The 18,011-nt window shown below is 32.5% G+C and overlaps 1 protein-coding gene across 1 annotated transcript in view; it reads left to right on the plus strand.

Annotated features, from left to right (window-relative positions):
* Positions 1-16,685, plus strand: part of GEN1 (GEN1, Holliday junction 5' flap endonuclease) — a 23,404-nt gene extending 6,719 nt beyond the window's left edge. Inside the window, exons 4-13 of the mRNA XM_003787409.2 lie at positions 764-874; positions 2,958-3,031; positions 5,669-5,760; positions 7,363-7,513; positions 7,826-7,862; positions 7,954-8,034; positions 9,064-9,194; positions 13,180-13,241; positions 14,786-14,920; positions 15,430-16,685. Coding sequence (XP_003787457.1) covers positions 764-874; positions 2,958-3,031; positions 5,669-5,760; positions 7,363-7,513; positions 7,826-7,862; positions 7,954-8,034; positions 9,064-9,194; positions 13,180-13,241; positions 14,786-14,920; positions 15,430-16,685 — 2,130 coding nt within the window. The remainder of the gene's footprint in view (positions 1-763; positions 875-2,957; positions 3,032-5,668; positions 5,761-7,362; positions 7,514-7,825; positions 7,863-7,953; positions 8,035-9,063; positions 9,195-13,179; positions 13,242-14,785; positions 14,921-15,429) is intronic.
* The last annotated feature ends 1,326 nt before the right edge of the window (positions 16,686-18,011 follow it).

The following is an 18,011-nucleotide window of genomic DNA, read 5'->3' on the forward strand; positions in this document are numbered from 1 at the left end:
CCAGGGCAACAGCTTGAGGCTCTATCTCAAAAAAAAAAAAAAAAAAGTTAACTTTAGGGAATGATAGTACAGAGAATGTTTACTTTCTATAATATACATTTATAATGTTCAATTTTATAAGAAGGAAATATGCTATTGAAATTTTTAGATACCAAAACAATAAAATGGAAAAAAATTGGTATTTATAATTTATTTTTTAAGCCATTTCTGAAACTATGACTTTATTTCCATATATTGAAGTATCAGATGCTATGACAATTCTGATGATCAGGATAATTTTCCAATTTAAATTTTTATGAATATAATTACAGGTTTTCTTAAGACAGAGTCTTACTCTGTTGCCCTGCGTAGAGTGCTATGGCATCATAGCTCACAGCAACCTCAAATTCTTAGACTCAGCCTCTTGCCTGAGCCTCCTGAGTAGCTGGGACTACAGGCACTGACCAATATACTCAGGCAATCCACCTGCCTCGACCTCCCCGAGTGCTAGGATTACACTTGTGAGTCATCTCACTAGGCCAAAATGTTTCTGAGAGCAAAATTGGCCTAATGGTACCCTGTGAAGGAGCTAGTGGCTCTTCTGCCCCATTGAGGGACACTACCACTGTGCACAACTCCCAGAGTACTGGGATTACTGGCATGAGCCACCTGCCAGGTGAGTAATTAAATATTTAAAGATAACTTTGATAGATTGTGTTTATAATGTTGTTTAATATATAAATATTTACTTTTGGAGATTAAACTAAATCTGTCCTTTCTTTAGGATCCACATGTTGACTGTTATACAATGTCATCTGTCAAGAGTAAACTAGGTTTGGATAGAGATGCTCTGGTTGGACTAGCAATACTTCTTGGCTGTGATTATCTCCCGAAGGCAAGCCAAAATTACCATATTAATTTGTGATTCATAATGTCTTTTTGGTACCATATATGCCACATAAATATGAATATGATATGGTTGTATGATTAAGAATCTAATTCAAAATATAATTTTAGGCATAATAAGTTATTTAGTGACTAAAATAATCAGTATTTCAGATGGCATTGAAAGGCTGACTTGTGGCACTGACTGTTATAAACACAAGTTGAATAGTAAGTAGTACCACAGCTTGAATGCCAGTAAACTGTTACTATAGATTAAGAGATTCACATTCAAGTTCAACTACCCTTTTTTAAAAAATGTAGGAATTATTCTTTTCTTGTATCATGGAAAGTTAATTTCTATCACTATTTTGTCTGTTTTTCAGTTTTCAGTATCAATCATAGCTTTCCAGATGTACACATGCTTAATGTTATTACTGTTGCTATGCAACATGATTATTGGGCTAAGCTGTTCATACTTCCATGAATGGAATCATTGAATTAGGTTTTATTCATGAAAACATTTAATTTATATCTTAGGATGCACAATCTAGTGCTATATAACAAATAGACATCATAGGTGACTGATGAATTAGGAATTCCCATTTTCTCAAATATGATGTTTAAAAATATAAAATGACTGGTATTGAAGGTCTTATTATCTTGTCTCATAATTATATTCCTACTGATTGTCTCTGTGTCCTTGCAAATCCTTCATTTTACCTCTATTTCCAAGAGAAGTATAAAGGAAAATGGCATTAGTTTCTTTTTAACCCAAGCGTAGGAGAAAGAAAAATAAGGCAGGATAGTAAAATCATTTATATCAAAGTGGCCAAAATAGAGAAATAAGTGGTTATTTTGAAACTGATTAAGAAAACAGGAAGAAAGAAACTCTTTAAATACCACAAATCATTATTTATTTCGTTGTAATTCTCCCTCTAAAGTAGAAGATTCCCACTTCCCACATGTAGTTATGTCTTGATTAAAATCTAGCAACAACCCTGTGTTGAATGTAAGAAAAAATTGCTAACTTGAACTCACAGAATCCAGCTTTCACTACATTGGTGTTTATATTGTACATTAGTCTTACTTATTTTGAACTTTTGTATCTTTTGTAACAAAAACTGGTATCTATATATATTGTCCTTACTTAAAAGATTTTTAAGACTACGTACTAACATAATTTTTCTTCATAAAGTTAAAGATGTACCCAAATGCTAACACAGGAAGAATGACATTCAATGTATCTAACAACTTGTATGCCAGAACATGGGCTGCAGATAAGGAATAAATTTCTGGGTTCCCTCTCTTGTGCCATGAACTAGCTTTTTAGTATCCACATCCTGGGTATAGGTGAGTCGTTGGGGCATTCAGGTTAAAATGAAGAAGACCTGAGTCAGGCACTCAGGATGTTTGGGCAGTAGCTATTTACTAACCCATTTGAAAGAATTTTAGCACTAGTGTTTCTATCCTAGTGCATACAGGCCAACTAGCAGCCCTGCTAATGAAAACATATTCATAAACATTTATAGGAGCTGGCAAACTCAAACTAGAAATTAGGACATCTGTGTGTGTTCATGCTCTAATTTTCATGTGTTGGAAATTCAAACTTGTTTTATTTAACTTTTGAACATCAAGGGTTAACTTGGAGCCCTCCTTTGTTTTCTTTTGATGTCTGCAACTTCGACTATTTAATGTTCATATAATTAAGTGAACTTGCTTTCTTCATGATTAACAAATATAACAAAGTTATGTCAAATTAAAATATTAGCAAAATAATTAACATAGTGAAAGGGCTCTAAAATTATGTCCCTGCTTTCCCTAAAATAAACACTGTCAGTGGTTTGGCATACAGCCCTCTGAATACTTTGTTTACATAGACTGATGATGTAATTATCGTTTAATTTACAAATCCAGATCAATGCCATTGTGCAATCTTTGTTTTACACATAGCAATGTATCTTGAGCATCTTATCAATACTTGGAGTTACCTCATTCTTTCTTTCAGCTACACAACTTCCCATTGAATTAATGTATTACATTTTTAACTATTCCTAGTGATTAACATTTGAAATTTTTTTCCCACTTTGTAAAAGGGAGTCCCTGGAGTTGGAAAAGAGCAAGCATTAAAACTTATACAGATTTTGAAAGGGCAGAGTTTACTTCAGAGGTAACTAAAAATTACTTTGCTTATAACATTGGACTTTTATTCTTGTTGAACTTAATAGTGAATATTGCAAAAAAGGATATGTTTCCCAAAAAAGGGCTTTAATATTTTTAAACTGTACTTTCATTTAAAATAATTTATTTTTGTTTATTTTGAAGTTTTCCAAAGAAAGGATTGAACTGTATGTTTTAAGCTATACTACATATATATATTTGAATGTATTACAAGCTTATGAAACACAATTAGTGTGACGTCAGTACATTTATTTATAAACATGGTCATTTTACTTCTGGCTATGTTAGACTGTTTTGCCACCAGGTAAAGATAAACATGACATTGAAATAATTTTGCATTTACTACTTTGATATTATACTTTATTTTCCAAAAAAGAAATGTCTGTGGCATGTCACAAATATTAAATAATAAGCAACATTTGATCAAAATTTAATTTACTCCACTGTCCTTTGTTCTGTAGCAACACATTTAGTAAAATGTTAACTCTCAATCCCTTTAGACCTTATAATTTGAGTATTTAAAACAAGATACAGATCGTATTGACGCTTATAAACCATGTTGTTTACTGTTTTTAAATGTGTGAATGATATTTACTTGATGAAAGCAATGGTTTATGAAAATTAGCATTAATGATGGCAAGATGTAAACTAAAGGAGTAGGAGGGTACTGGAGCATGTAAAACAGTCTTGGCCTCCAAAAGGTTTGAGTTGGCAAGTGCCTGAAAAGAAACATTAAGAGGTAGAAATGAAAAAGAAATGACCCTAAGAAGTATTTTGAATCACAATACTCTTCCCTGTAATGCTTCTCTTTCAGTTGTAAAGCTATTGATAAATCTAAGACTTCAATGAATCCATTATTGACATCAGTGATTACTGTGCCAAAGCAGGAAAGGAAAGGTTTACTTAGGCATGAGTTAAGGAATCATTTGGGAATTGTGAAGAATAGTATATAGTGAAAGAATAAAAGTTGTCTTGGTCCATACATTAAATACACAAACATTAAAGAAAACGGATTAGCAAAAAAAAAGATTTATGCATACTTTAGGTAATATCTGACATCACAGATAAGCAAAAAAAAAAAAAAAGTGCTCACAAAATCAGCCTGGGATCCACAGGGCTGCAGATTGGAGACCCTTGTCTTAACACTTAAAAATAATAAAATAATATGTTTTGTAATTGTCTGTTATTCTAATCTTTATTGATCTATACTGACTTTTTTTCTCCTAGTCACTTTAAATTTTTAAATTTCTATTTATTGTTTATCCAGTAGCAATTAATGCTAGTTTTTAGCAAGCGTATTCCTAGTCTTTGTAGTACATAAGTTAGAAATTCCTAAAGTTCCAGATACTACAACAATAAGCTGAGGAGAGAATTTGGCTTTTTATTAAAACTTTGACCTCTTTAAGTAGAGGAACATAAGTCAGAACGTTTATGTTTTGTGACTAATACCTAGCTGTGCCTTTGGTGCTTTTTACTTTACCTGAAATGTTAGCCAATATGAAATTAAGTTTTACTTAGTAGATATCTTATCAGCAATATACATTTCTCTTAAAATCTTTTATTAAATAGGTAATAGTATTTTCCTATCTGCATAAGAGATTTAAGAAATCATTTCAAATATCCTAGATTTGAAATAACTTTTTTACCTAGAAGATTAATGTTTTATTTAGTTTTATCTTTTATATTGCTCTTCAGCTCTTTACCCCCTTGGGTTTTTTTGCTGTTGTTGTTGTTGTTGTTGTTTTGAGACTGGATAGAGGGTAGAGTGCTGTAGCATCATAGCTGACAGAAACCTTAACTCATGAATTTGAGCAATCCTCTTGCCTCAGCCTTCCAAGTAGCTGGGAATATAGGCACCCACCACAATACTCAACTAATTTTTCCTATTTTTAGTAGAGACAGGGTCTCACTCTTGCTTAGGCTGGTTTTGAACTCCTGAGCTTAAGCAATCTACCTGCCTCAGCATTCCACAGTGCTGGGATTACAGGTATGAGCCACTGCACCGGGCCCACCCTTACTTTTGATACCCAGAAATGTTCATGTTCAAAACTGTTTGTTTTATACTCTGACACAATGACATCAAAAACAGACATTTGAAAATCATTCGACTCACATATTGCTGACTAACAAGATTCTCCTTTTTAAAAAAGCTAAATAAATATACAGAGGGTACCAAAAGAGACAAAATGTATAGACATTTTAAGAAAGAAAAAGCTGTACTAAAATTGAAATACTAAAGTCACATTTGACTTGTGTAATTATTAAGAGGTCAAATATGACTTAAATTCATCTTTTATCAGTATATATTGAGTATTACAATTTTAATACAGGCTTTTCCTTTCTTAAGATTTATATACATTCTTTGGCACCCACTGTATATACATTTATATAGAAATACACATATGTAGATACTCACACTGTTTTCTGTCTTGCAGTTGTGCTGTCGTTGGGGCCACATTTAAACTTGTGACTGAGGGTTTTTCCTAGATTAGGTCAGCAACTTTGTCTAACCAAAGGGGAAATAATTATTCAGATGAAAGGAAAAAGAATAGACTGACATTTGAGATCAGGGCATTTTTGTGACCTTATTTTGTTTTTCTTTTTTAAAAAACCATTTTCTATTAAGGTTTAATCAATGGAAGGAAACATCTTATAACTCTAACCCACAACCACTGGTTGCTAAAAAACCAGCTCATTGCTCCGTATGTTCCCATCCAGGTAAGCAGACACAGGGAGTCATATTTCTAGCATGTCAATGTCTGACACCCATGTTTTTGTTCTAGTTCTCATGGTCTTTTTTCCATATCTACATTAATAGCACCTTGAAAGATTTCACGTAATCTTCGTCACTAGACTGGGAATTGCTTGGAGTCAGGTGTTATGTTATATATGATAAATATAGGTACTCAATAAGTGTTTATTGAATGCAGTAATGTAATGTAATTATCATCTGTTTACTACAGAAATCCAATTTGGAATATGTCAGAGGGTACCAAAAAATGCCTTGTAATACTCTATATATTGATAACCTTTGTTCTCTTATATACTGTATCTTGTATCTCTTGTAATTGCAGAAGTCAAACATGATTTGAGTATTACAATTTTAATACAAGATTTTTTCATTCTTAAAATGTGTATATGTTTTGTTCTAGTTCTCATAGCCCTTTTTCCAAACCTACACTAATAGCACCTTAAGGGTTTCACATTATCTTCCTCACTAGACTGGGAATTGCTTAGAATCAGTATTGTTATATATACATAGAAGGTACTCAATATAGCAGGTATCTGTGTGTGTGTGTTTAATACTCGTAAGTCTTCAGGGAAAATAGAACTGAAACTATTTCTTTTTGTATCAGTGATTTATATTTATATGCTTAAATGATTGATCATTGTCCTGTAATACATTTTTATTGCATGTGAAGATAGTGACTTTATTAAAACTAATTTCCAGTATGTGTTCACTATTATCAACAATAGTTTGGATCTTCTTCATTAGACTTGATAAGAAAAGATATGGCTGAGCATACACTGGATCAGAAAGGCCTTTTATCTCAAGAGATTAGAATATCATGTCAGCTTATCTTTTAAGAGAAATTCTATTTTACTGATTTTTCTTAGTATGTTTTTATTACTACCAAATTATAGATGAAATCATGGAAGAAAATGATTTTATAAATAAGATGTGATTCTGTAGTTTTTTTGGTACCTTAAAATTGACAATTTTAAGTTATACCAAGTGTGAATGCTCTTTCATATTTTCAAAACAGTGTTGAAAATCATCACACTTTCCTTCTAAAGGGAATTAGGTTCCCACACATGCTGCAGTTATAATTTTATGTTCCAAACATAGTTTAAAAATTATTAACTGAGAACTAGACTGGCAGAGGTAATTACTACATTCTTTTAATATATGCTCATTAAAAAAAACATTCTATTAGAATTATTCCATTAAGTGAATAATCTTTCTTGCTAATAATTGCATCCTACTTTTCTTGCATATAGTCTCCACTTAAGCCAGAAAGTTCTATTGTTGATTATTGTAAAAGTATTATTTTGAGTTACAAATTAACACTGTCAGATGGAAGAGTAATTCTTTGTAGAAGTGTCATGTGATAGGAATAACTCCTACTCTATTCTAAGAATTCCTATGGTGTCAGTTACTCTATTCAACCTAAATGTGTTGAAACCCTTCTACATATATCCTAGGTACTGTGCGAGGCAATGTGAATTCTTCAAAATTTGGATACAGGCAAAAAAATGTACATAGAAAGTAGTTCTAAAGAGCAATAAAAATCATACTTTTTTTCTGCCTCCATAAAGGTTCACCTAAGGATCACGAACGTAATGGATGCAGGTTATGTAACAGTGATAGATACTGTGAACCACATGATTATGAATACCGCTGTCCTTGTGAGTGGCACCTTACTGAACATGAAAGGCAACTAAGCGGAGTAGAGAACAATATTAAGAAGTAAGCTTTTTTTAAGGCTCATTTTTTTCTGGCATGACCTGTACACACACCTCTGGTTGAATTAGTTCCACATAATATTTTCCCACATGTCCAGTCACATATTTCACAAAATCCTCTTCTTGATTCTGTTCAAAAACTCAAGTTATCACGGGAGATAGTAATATATAGTTACTATATTACTCAAAAAGATGCTTGATAGTTATATAACGTACTATATACATGGACATTTTTTATTAAAATGGAAGTGGATGATTTCAGAGTCTGTATAAATTACCTGATTATAGTAATAATATGTATATAATTTATTTACAGAAAAGCTTGCAGTTATGAGGGATTCCCATTCCATGAGGTAACAACCAATAATTCCACTATGTATTTATTTTAGAAACTTTCTTACAAGTCCTGAAGTCTCAATTCCTATTTTCTTTTTTTCTTGCTAGGTTATTCAAGAATTTCTTTTAAACAAGGATAAATTAGCGAAGGTAATCAGGTACCAAAGACCTGATTTACTATTGTTTCAGGTATTTGAAAATAAATTCTTGCTTTGTAGTATGATGTTAGATACTAGAAAGGTAGAAAGGGATATTCACTTTGATCAGAGAGGATGTTTAAAAGTCAGAACAGACAACTATTAGTGTATATTTTTCAATATTTATTTCTAATCTTTCTCATTTGCCACACAGTGACCATAATCATATAACATATGACAAACTACACAATTATGCTGTTCTTTAAAAGAAACCTTAATCATCATGTACGGATGTATTATGTTCATAGATGTGTTGGAGGAGGAGGGGCTCATAAGAGAAAGTATCAGAGTCAAGTACACACGTATTACTATAGCAGTGAAATTTCAAGTCAGTGACCTAAATTGATATTTGGACAGTATTTCATGTATTGTGTGACCCTGGATATGTATTGTCCACAAAATAGAAGTACTATTACTTATCTCATGGAAGTCACCATGAAGATTAAATGAAATTATTTATGTTAATCTCAAATACAGTAGCTAGGTGCACAGAGTCGCTCAATAAATTAGAGCTATTTATAACTCATCCCTGCCAACAACCATATTAGTAATGACAGCCAACATTTATTGCACACTTAAAATATACTGTTATATTTAACACTTAATATGTAATCTTACTTAATCTTTATAATCTGTGAGCAGGGTGATATTATTTCTACTTTATAGACGGAAAAACTGAGGCTAAAAGAGGCTAGGTAACTTACCCAACATCTAGGAAATATTGAACGGGCATTCAAACTGAAAACCCTAACATTTAATCATCATGCAGTCTTCCTCCTTAGAGCCTCATTGTTCTTTCTCAGAATATTCTAATTGATACTACTTTAACTAATATTAATTCTAAAGGAAAAAGCAGTATCACCTTACAGTGCTGTTTGTCTCCAAAAGATAACAAAAAGAATATTCTAATTGATACTATTTTAACTAATGTTAATTCTAAAGGAAAAAGTAGTATCACCTAAGAGTGCTATTTGTCTCCAAAAGATAACAAAATCATGTTTTTTCTTCATTATGTATACAGAGATTTACTCTCGAAAAAATGGAGTGGCCCAATCACTATGCATGTGAGAAATTGTTGGTGCTTTTGACCCATTATGACATGACAGAAAGAAAGCTTGGTAGAAGGAGCTCTGATCAACTACAGCCAACTCGGTAACGTAAAGTGTGGCGTGGTGAAGAGTTTGTGTTTCCATTTGACTATCTGAAATGGATCTAAAATATTCTTCACAATAGATTACAAAAAGAAAGAAATTTAAAAAGATATAGCCAGACTTAACAATATAAGTATTTCAATGTACCAGAAAAGGAAGAAAAATGTAAAGAAAGTGTGGGGGGACTGGAAGTGGTTTTGTAGAACCCCAGATCTAGGAGCAGCAGTGTCATCCAGGAGGTGAGTTCCCAGAGGGTAAAAGAAAAATAGGGACCAAAAGTCCACGAGTCAGGCTTATTCCTTAAAGCCCACGAGTCAGGCTTATTCCTTAAAGCCCAGTAGCAAGGGCGGGATTCCTCTGTTCCTATCAGATTAGAGGCTGGAGAAGGTGACAGAAACCAACTAATGCTGCCTGAAGCCCAGAAAGCCTGCTGGTAACTACTCAAAAAGGACTAGAGAGGTGGAAATGAGGGCAGCTAAAATTCAAAAGAAGAGAAAAGCTTAACATATGAAAAAATGTGGTATTTTAAAAATCTACATTTAGATCATAAATTCACTACTGATTAAACTAGTTTTATAAAACAATCTGGAAATGGCTTTTGCTTCTTGCCTTTTAGAATGCTGGAATGCTTAATGAAATGAGTGAGACATATATCCATAAGCAACCGAAGGTGAAATTATAAAACAGAAATGGATAGAAATAATTTTAAATGGATGGATATAAAAAGTGAACTACTTAAAATCTTAAGAAAAATAGTTGTTGGCTGGCCGCAGTAGTACACACCTGATTCCTAGCGCTCTGAGCAGACACAGCAGGAGAATCCCTTGAGCTCAGGACAGCCTAAGAAAGAGCAAAAACTTGTCTCTACTAAAAGTAGAAAAAATGAGCCAGACGTTGCAGCAGGTCTTGTAGTCCCAGATATTTGGGAGGCCAAGGCAGGAGTTTGAAATTGCTGTGTGCTAGGCTGACACCATGGTGCTCTAGCCTGGAGCAGCAGAGTGAGACTCTGTCTCAAAACAAAGAAAGAAAGAAAAATAGTTGTTAAAATAAAAAGCAGTGGACTGTAGGCTGAACTTGGTTAAAGAGAATTAGTGAATTGGAAGACCATACTAATCAAGTCATACAGAAGGTATTATCTCGAAGACCTTTTATTATGTAAAAAAGTATTTTTAACAATATTACATAAAAAAATATTTTAGAGTAGTTTTAATGTGGATAATAATTTGAGTTTCAGATTTCTTTCTAGAAGCCAACAGAGGGGAGGTGAAGTAATTTTTGATGAGATGACTTCTGAGAATCTTCCAAAATTTAAGAAAGGCAGAAGTTATCAGAAAAAAATATATTCCAACTATAAGCCCAGTAAATAAAAATAAGTCCATACCCAGACATATTGTAGACATTAAGGATAAAAGAAAAGTCTTTAAAAGTGCCAAATCAGTTTATGCTAAAATCATTGGGTAAAGATTGCTAGAGAAAAAGAATAGTAGTTTCATGTTATCACTACCAATTAAATACAAAGAAAAAATGATATCTTCAAAAGTAGAGAAATACAGTGGACATCAGCTTAATTAAATGATTAATGACCAATATGCCATAGGCCAATAGACTAATATCACATGCCTCCTAAGATGGTAAACTGAGAAAGACACCACATCATCTATATATTTTTACCAAAAAAGTTTAATGTGAATCCAATCATGAGAAAACAATCTAGTGAATCCAAAATATGGAACATTCTGCAGAAATACCATCCTGGACTTTTCAAAAATATGATTGTCATAAAAAAAGAAAGTTGGCTCAGCATCTATAGCTCAGAGGTTAGGGTGCCAACCACATACACCGGAGCTGGTGAGTTCAAATCCAGCTGGGTCTGCCAAATAACAATGACAACTACCAAAAAAATAGCCAGGCATTTTGGTAGGGGCCTGTAGTCCCAGCTACTTGGGAGGCTGAGGCAAGAAAAATTGCTCAAGCCCCAGAGTTTGAGGTTGCTATGTGCTGTGACACCATGGCACTCTACCCAGGGTGACATAGTGAGACTCTGTCTCAAAAAAGTTAGAAAGTTTTTCTGAATTAAAAGATTAAAGGGGCATGACAATTCAAGCAATACGTCAATATGTTGTGGTCTTATTTGGATTCTGGATTTTTTTCTTTTTTTGCCCTGAAGGATGTTTTTTAAGGACAGTTGGAAAAACTTGAATATGGCCTAGATAGTGTATCAGTGTTAAATTTCTTTCTTTCTTTCTTTTTTTTAGTATAGTGAAAGAAATTTTATTTAGCAAAGAAAAATTTTATGTAAGACAGAAAGCTTAGAGCACTTCTGAGGAGAGTTGGAAATGGGTCCGTCTCACAAGTAAAAAGAGAGAGATGGAGACACAAAGGCAGTGTAAGGTATAAATACCCTCTTTCTCTTCATTTGAAATTGTTTATAACTCTCTCTGTGCCTCCAGTATTAAATTTGAGTGTGACAGTTGTAGTGTGGCTATGTAGGAGAATATTATATAAACTACAAAATGAGGGGATAATATGTCATGAGACATGTTTGTAACTAACTTTCAAATGGAGAAAGTAAATGTGGCAAAATATTAACAACTGGTGAATCTCTATGAAGGTATGTGACTAGTCATGGTACTATTCATGCAGCTTCCTAAAGGTTTGAAATTTTTTTTCAAAATAAAACATTGATAGGGAATGACAGTCTGACAGCACACATCTTTCATAACATCTCATAATGGGAAGGATGATGGAGTAATATTTCAAAGTACTGAGTAAAAATAATTTTCTGTCTTGAAATCATTAAAACATTGTTCACAGGAAGGGCATTTTCAGACATATGAAGACTAAGAGAGTTTACCACTAATACACCCTCATTAAAAGCATTGTTAAACAATACACTTTAGCAAGAAAAAAACCCACTGAGAAGAAGATGTGGATTATAACAATCAGTGGTCAACACAGAAATTGATAAAATATACTTGGCTGATTTAATAACTAACTAGAAAAAATTATGCAATATTTGCAAACCGTTTAATGATTAATACATGATGATGATAAACTAAATCTGGCAAAGTATACATTTAAACATTTAAGAGCACATCTTAAAAATACAACCTAGAAGACCAGGTATGGTAGCTCATGCCTATAATCCTAGCACTCTGGGAGGCCTAGGTGGGAGGATCCCTTGAGCTTAAGATTTGAGACCACCTGAATAAGAGCAAGACCCCCATCTCTACTAAAAATAAAAAAATTTGCTGACTGTTGTGTCAGGGCCTTATAGTCCCAGGTACTCAAGAGGCAGAGGCAGGAGGATTGCTTAATCCCAGGAGTTTGAGGTTGTGTTGGGCTAAGCTGAGGTCATGGCTCTCTTGCCCAGCTGATAGAGCAAAACTGTCTCAAATTTTAAAAAAGGAAAAAAAAAAAAAAAAAAACTATCAAACCAAAAGGATACAGGAAGGAAGACGGGGGAAGTAGCAACCAAAAGACTGGTAACAAAAAACAAAATAGGATGTGTGAATGAGTCCAAGGACATCAGTAATCACAATGAACATAAATGGATTAAACATAGTTATTAAAAGAGATTATATGGCATAAGTAAAATTAAGTAATATTCTGCTTGCAAGATACATGCAGAACAATATGTACAAACTTTGAAAATAAACATTTAAGAAGACTGACTAGGCAAATAGTGTACTTATCAATGTGATATAACAAAGTAGACTTTAAAACAAAAAAATCATTATTATGGAAAAGATGAACACTACATAAGAGGGAAAGGAGCAGTCTAATGAGAAGATCTAATAGTTAAAAACCCTGTGTGGCTAACAGCAAAATTATGTTTTGAATAAAATAGTTAAAGGAATAACAAGGCAGTAATATTTTTACTTAGATAAAATAAATAGAAATTAAATTAAATTATTCAACTTTCTAATTAAAAAAATTTAAATAACTTAAGCAATTATACTTCATTAGATGAATTTGTTTTTCAGAATTGTTAAGACCCGAATCAGAAACGGAGTACATTGCTTTGAAATAGAATGGGAAAAACCTGGTATGTATTTACTTCAAGGAAAATTTTTAATTTAGAACATTTGAAAATATATACACATACATACGTGTACATACACATATATAACACATGTATGAAAAAATAAAAATGAAACCTGAAAAATGAAACCTGTCTCATGCATGATGAATTAATTTTATAGTTTACCTGTGTTATCTTAAGTAGACTTTGACTAATAGCATTATAAATATGATAAACTTTAAGTGATTTTAATATCGTAATTTGACATTTCTTTTGTAATGTCTAAGAAAATAATACCAAAATAGTTTTAATTTATATTTCTCAAGGAAATTCTTTTACAAACGGTCTGGTCATTGGATTTCATTATGTATAGCTGAACTGAAAGAAATTGAGGTTGTTTGAATCACACCTGGGATTAGTCTCTCTTTAGTCTTTATGGAGATTTATAATTGTCAAGTTACTAATCATTGCTACAGAGATACAGTGACCTCCGAATTAGCTTCCAAACGGGAGACAACAGAAGCACAGAACATTTAAAATGGAAAATGACCCCAAGTTGATTTCTGTTTGGCTTTGAAATTACAGATTGTATGACTCTATTTGAATGAGTAAGAGAACAAACAGATTTGTCAATGAAAGTTTAAGCTGTAGGTAATTGTGAAAAATAAAACTACAAAGAAATAAACCATTGTAAACAATAATAGGAAGATAGAAGATTGAAGAATTCTGAAAGTGTTTAAGAACAATTCCACCAACTAGTACATTTTCAGGAAAGAAAATGACGTTAACCCAGATTGATGATGTATCTCTCCTGTCTAGAGGATTAAGTACCCATTTTCACTTACCCTTATGAAAGCTCTCTCTTAAGGAGAAAATGTATGCCAAGCTAGATTAACTAAGAAACACTTTAAGATTACCTGTTCCCTTTCTTTCTGCTTTAAGCTTATTAATTTTTCATTATAATTTGGCTTTTTATATAGTTTTACCCAAATGTAGAATACACACAAAAATCTAGTCTACTTTTTGTATATCATACTGTAAATTTGCATATTAACATTCTCATTTCCATTTATCAGATGCTTGTGAGTCCAGTAAGACTGAGCTCAAGAGACTGATAACCTATGAAACAGCAATTGGAAAAATAGTAATATTTTCGATGACGCTTTTCAATTCTGGTCTTTTCAGAAGCCGTCACTAAAGAAAGCTGAGGTTGTTTTAGAAACTGTCTATTATCCATTGCTAGAATTTTAACACTAGACTAAATTAAAACCAACCAACCTTATCTAAACAAAGTTTTCCATTCTCTAAGCTGCTGTTACTACCTCTGAAGTAAAAAAACTTAAATTTCTAATTTAAAAAGAATCTCCTACCAGTTCTTGCCAGACAAAAGAAAATACATTTTTGTACTAGTAGCAACATGACTAGAACAGAGATCTTATAATGAAAGATTTGCTATGAATTTTCCATTTGTGGATGACCTAGTTTACCTGATAAACTTAGTTACCTGGAAAGACTGAATTTTTTAGATTTGTAAGTAAGGCTGCTTTGCTATATTTTTAATCTTTTAGAACATTATGCTATAGAAGAACCTGGAGAATCAATTCTAACAATTGAAGAAGAATCATTATTTGAAGCAGCCTATCCCGAGATTGTTGCTATTTATCAAAAACAAAAGTTAGAGATTAAAGGGAAGAAACAAAAAAGTAAGTATCGGGTTTGGTATCTGTTTATGCCACACACAAATATAGAAGAGCTATCTGTTCTGTTTGCTTCTATTTTCTCTAAATTTTACTTAAAGTTCTAAAAAATTCAAGAGTTAGAGTTGTGCTCTTGTTTCTTTGTCTTCACATATTTTTTTTAAGTTGAAAAGCCAGGAGTAAACTATCCTCTGTGTCTACTACTTAACCAAGTGTTAGTAGTAATAATGATACTAGCGTTTATTGAACCACTAGCATGCATATCATATTTTGGGTTTTAATTACATTTTGTTTATCTCCCAGAACTCAGTGAGAAAAACAACTCAATTATAACATTGTGTCCAGAGGAAAATATTTTATACTATTTGTAGGAATACACTGAGACAAAAAAACAGGCCAAAAATTCCAGTCATATAGAAGATTTCCAGTCTGAGCTCTTAGTTTTTTAAATCTAAGGTAAAGTGAAGAAAATAGACATGAATTATATATTTTTTTCTTTGTTTGTTTGTTTTCAGGTATGAAAATTATGCCTAAAGAAAACAATTTGCCAGAATCAGATAATGTAATGAGCTTTCAGTCATGCATGACTTTAAAACCCACATGTGAAATCTTTCCTAAACCAAATTCCAAGTTAAATATGGAAATTTCTGCTAATCCTACATTACCACAGGAATGTACGTCTGCCTCATTGAATAGCTTGCTTTTACCTGAAGATTCTCCCTGTGAAGAGCAGTTCATGTCTTCTCCAAGACCTTTGACTACACAGCAAATTACAGCTGTCAATGAGTCTTTAACTTCAGAACATAATCAACCCAGTACCTCATCTCATAATACATCTGTAATTGATGATCTACAGTTGAGTACCATTGACTGGGAGGGTACTTCTTTTAGTAATTCCTCAGCTATTCAAAGGAATACTTTCTCACATGGTTTAAAATCAGAACTTGAATCAGAAAGGTGCACCACAAACATCAATAAAGTCTTAGATTGGGATCGTCATACGATTAGTCCTGAAGAGCATCTACTTCCTGGCATTAGTGATTTATGTCTTCAGGATTTGCCTTTAAAGGAAAGAATATATATAAAATCATTATATCTTCAGGATAATATACAACCAGATGTCAACCTGAGAACAGCCCTACTTAGGGGAAGAGAATCTTGTATTGGTAAGTGTAGTTCTAATTGCCCATCATGTCTTTCAAAGGATCTTCTAGGAATTCATTTGCAAAATGAATCCAGAAACCCTAAAGTTCTAAAAGGAGACCAACTGCTTCAAGGAAACTGTAAAGCCAATACTTCTATGCCTTATTCTTTTAATAATCCAGCAGGGAAGACCTCCCACATTAAAGCTAAGCCACCAAATACTGCTGTAGATCATAGAAGAAAAATCGACATGCATACCACTCAGAAAACTGTGATGAAGAAGAGTGTTTGCCTTGACATACATTCCTCTGATGAAGAAAGTACCCCAGTTTTTGGTAAAGCTAAGCACACAGCTCAAGAAGTGAAGCACAGGTCTCAGAAGCATAATCCAGTCCAAGTCAAAAAAATTGACTATAACAAGTTAAGTAACCCTAAGGTACATGTTGAAAAAACTGAACAGTGTTTTAGGTCTAATAAAATAGATGGAAATGAAGAAAACTGTTCCCAAGATCAAGCAAAAAGTTCTCTGAGTTTTCTACAATGTCATAAGAAAGAAGACAACCCTACTTATATGGATAGTTTTCTTCCTTTAAGCCAGAGATTAAAACTAAGGTTCCAAAGCACTTGAAATGAAATTGAAAATACTTAAGTACTATGTATAACTTGCTGTTCTAGTACTATCAGCATTAGCAGAGGTAGAGAGAAAATGTCTAGTTAATGTTCAATAGAAAAATTTAATGTGGTTCTATATGTCATGAAACATTTTTGCCCATTTAATCAAAATTGTAATTAAAAATGTTACCTAAAAGTTTGTTTTAAAAAGGCAATCCTCTGTGGTAAAAATTTTATATTTCTACATATCATGTATATTTTTATAACACATTTTTATAAATTTTAATATCCTTATTTAGATTGTTTTATGAATGTTAGTACTTGATAGAGTAAATGCTTCATTCATTTGGTAATTTTTACTTTTACTTCCACAACCTTGTAATATTTGTATTCTGGCTTGTTCCCAAGAGGTTAACTCTGTAATTGCCTACATGCTTACAGTGTCTCCCATTAGGCTTTTCCTGAGAATTATATATCCCCTTAATGGACAAATACCATTAGTGTGCTCTTCCACATTTGGTAATCTTATTCTCCTTTGCAAGGGAGAATAATAAACTGGAAAAGGAGAGAGTATGTCAATATATTTAGTAAAAAATATGATTATAATGGCTGAATAAACTCAGCAAAGTAACTCCTTACATATCCTCAAAAGTTTACAGATATATCAAATGGGAAAAGATTTGGAAAGTCAAGTATATAAATAAAAAGAGGGTTAGAAATTTGCTAAGGTTCACGCAGTGATTAACCCTGTGGGAACCAATTTTCTTGCTTTCTAGTTTTTTTGCTTTTTTTTTTTTCTGGTTCTGTAGCACTCCTCCCCTCCCCCATTTTTGTTTTCAAAATGAATCTATGCTTTAATACTTCCAAATATTAAGTCTTGCATTAATTTATGGAAAGGAAAAAGTAAAACTATATATTTGCAGGTTATATGATTTTTATATATCAAAAATGGTAAAGAATCCACTAAAAATTATTAAAACTTATAAATGAGTTCTTCAAGTTTGCAGAATACAAAAGCAGTATACCGAAAATAATTATATTTTTATATATCCAACAGTGAATAATGTCAAATAAAATTAAGAAAACAACTCCACTTACAACAGTATGTAAAAGAATAAAATAAATACTTAATAAATTTAACAAAAGTGGAAAAATTATACTCATAAAACTATAAAACATTGTGGAAAGAAGTTAAAACCAAATAAATGGAAAGATATCCCATGTTCATGGACAGGAAGACATAAGATGGTATTGCTCCCAAATTGATCAGTGCAGTCCCCATCACTTCCACTGGTTTCTTTGCAGAAATTGATAAACTGATTCTAAAATTCTTGTGGAAACT

This window comes from Otolemur garnettii, unplaced genomic scaffold (assembly GCF_000181295.1).
Source record: "Otolemur garnettii isolate 467f Iridium unplaced genomic scaffold, OtoGar3 scaffold00022, whole genome shotgun sequence".
Lineage (NCBI taxonomy): Eukaryota > Metazoa > Chordata > Mammalia > Primates > Galagidae > Otolemur > Otolemur garnettii.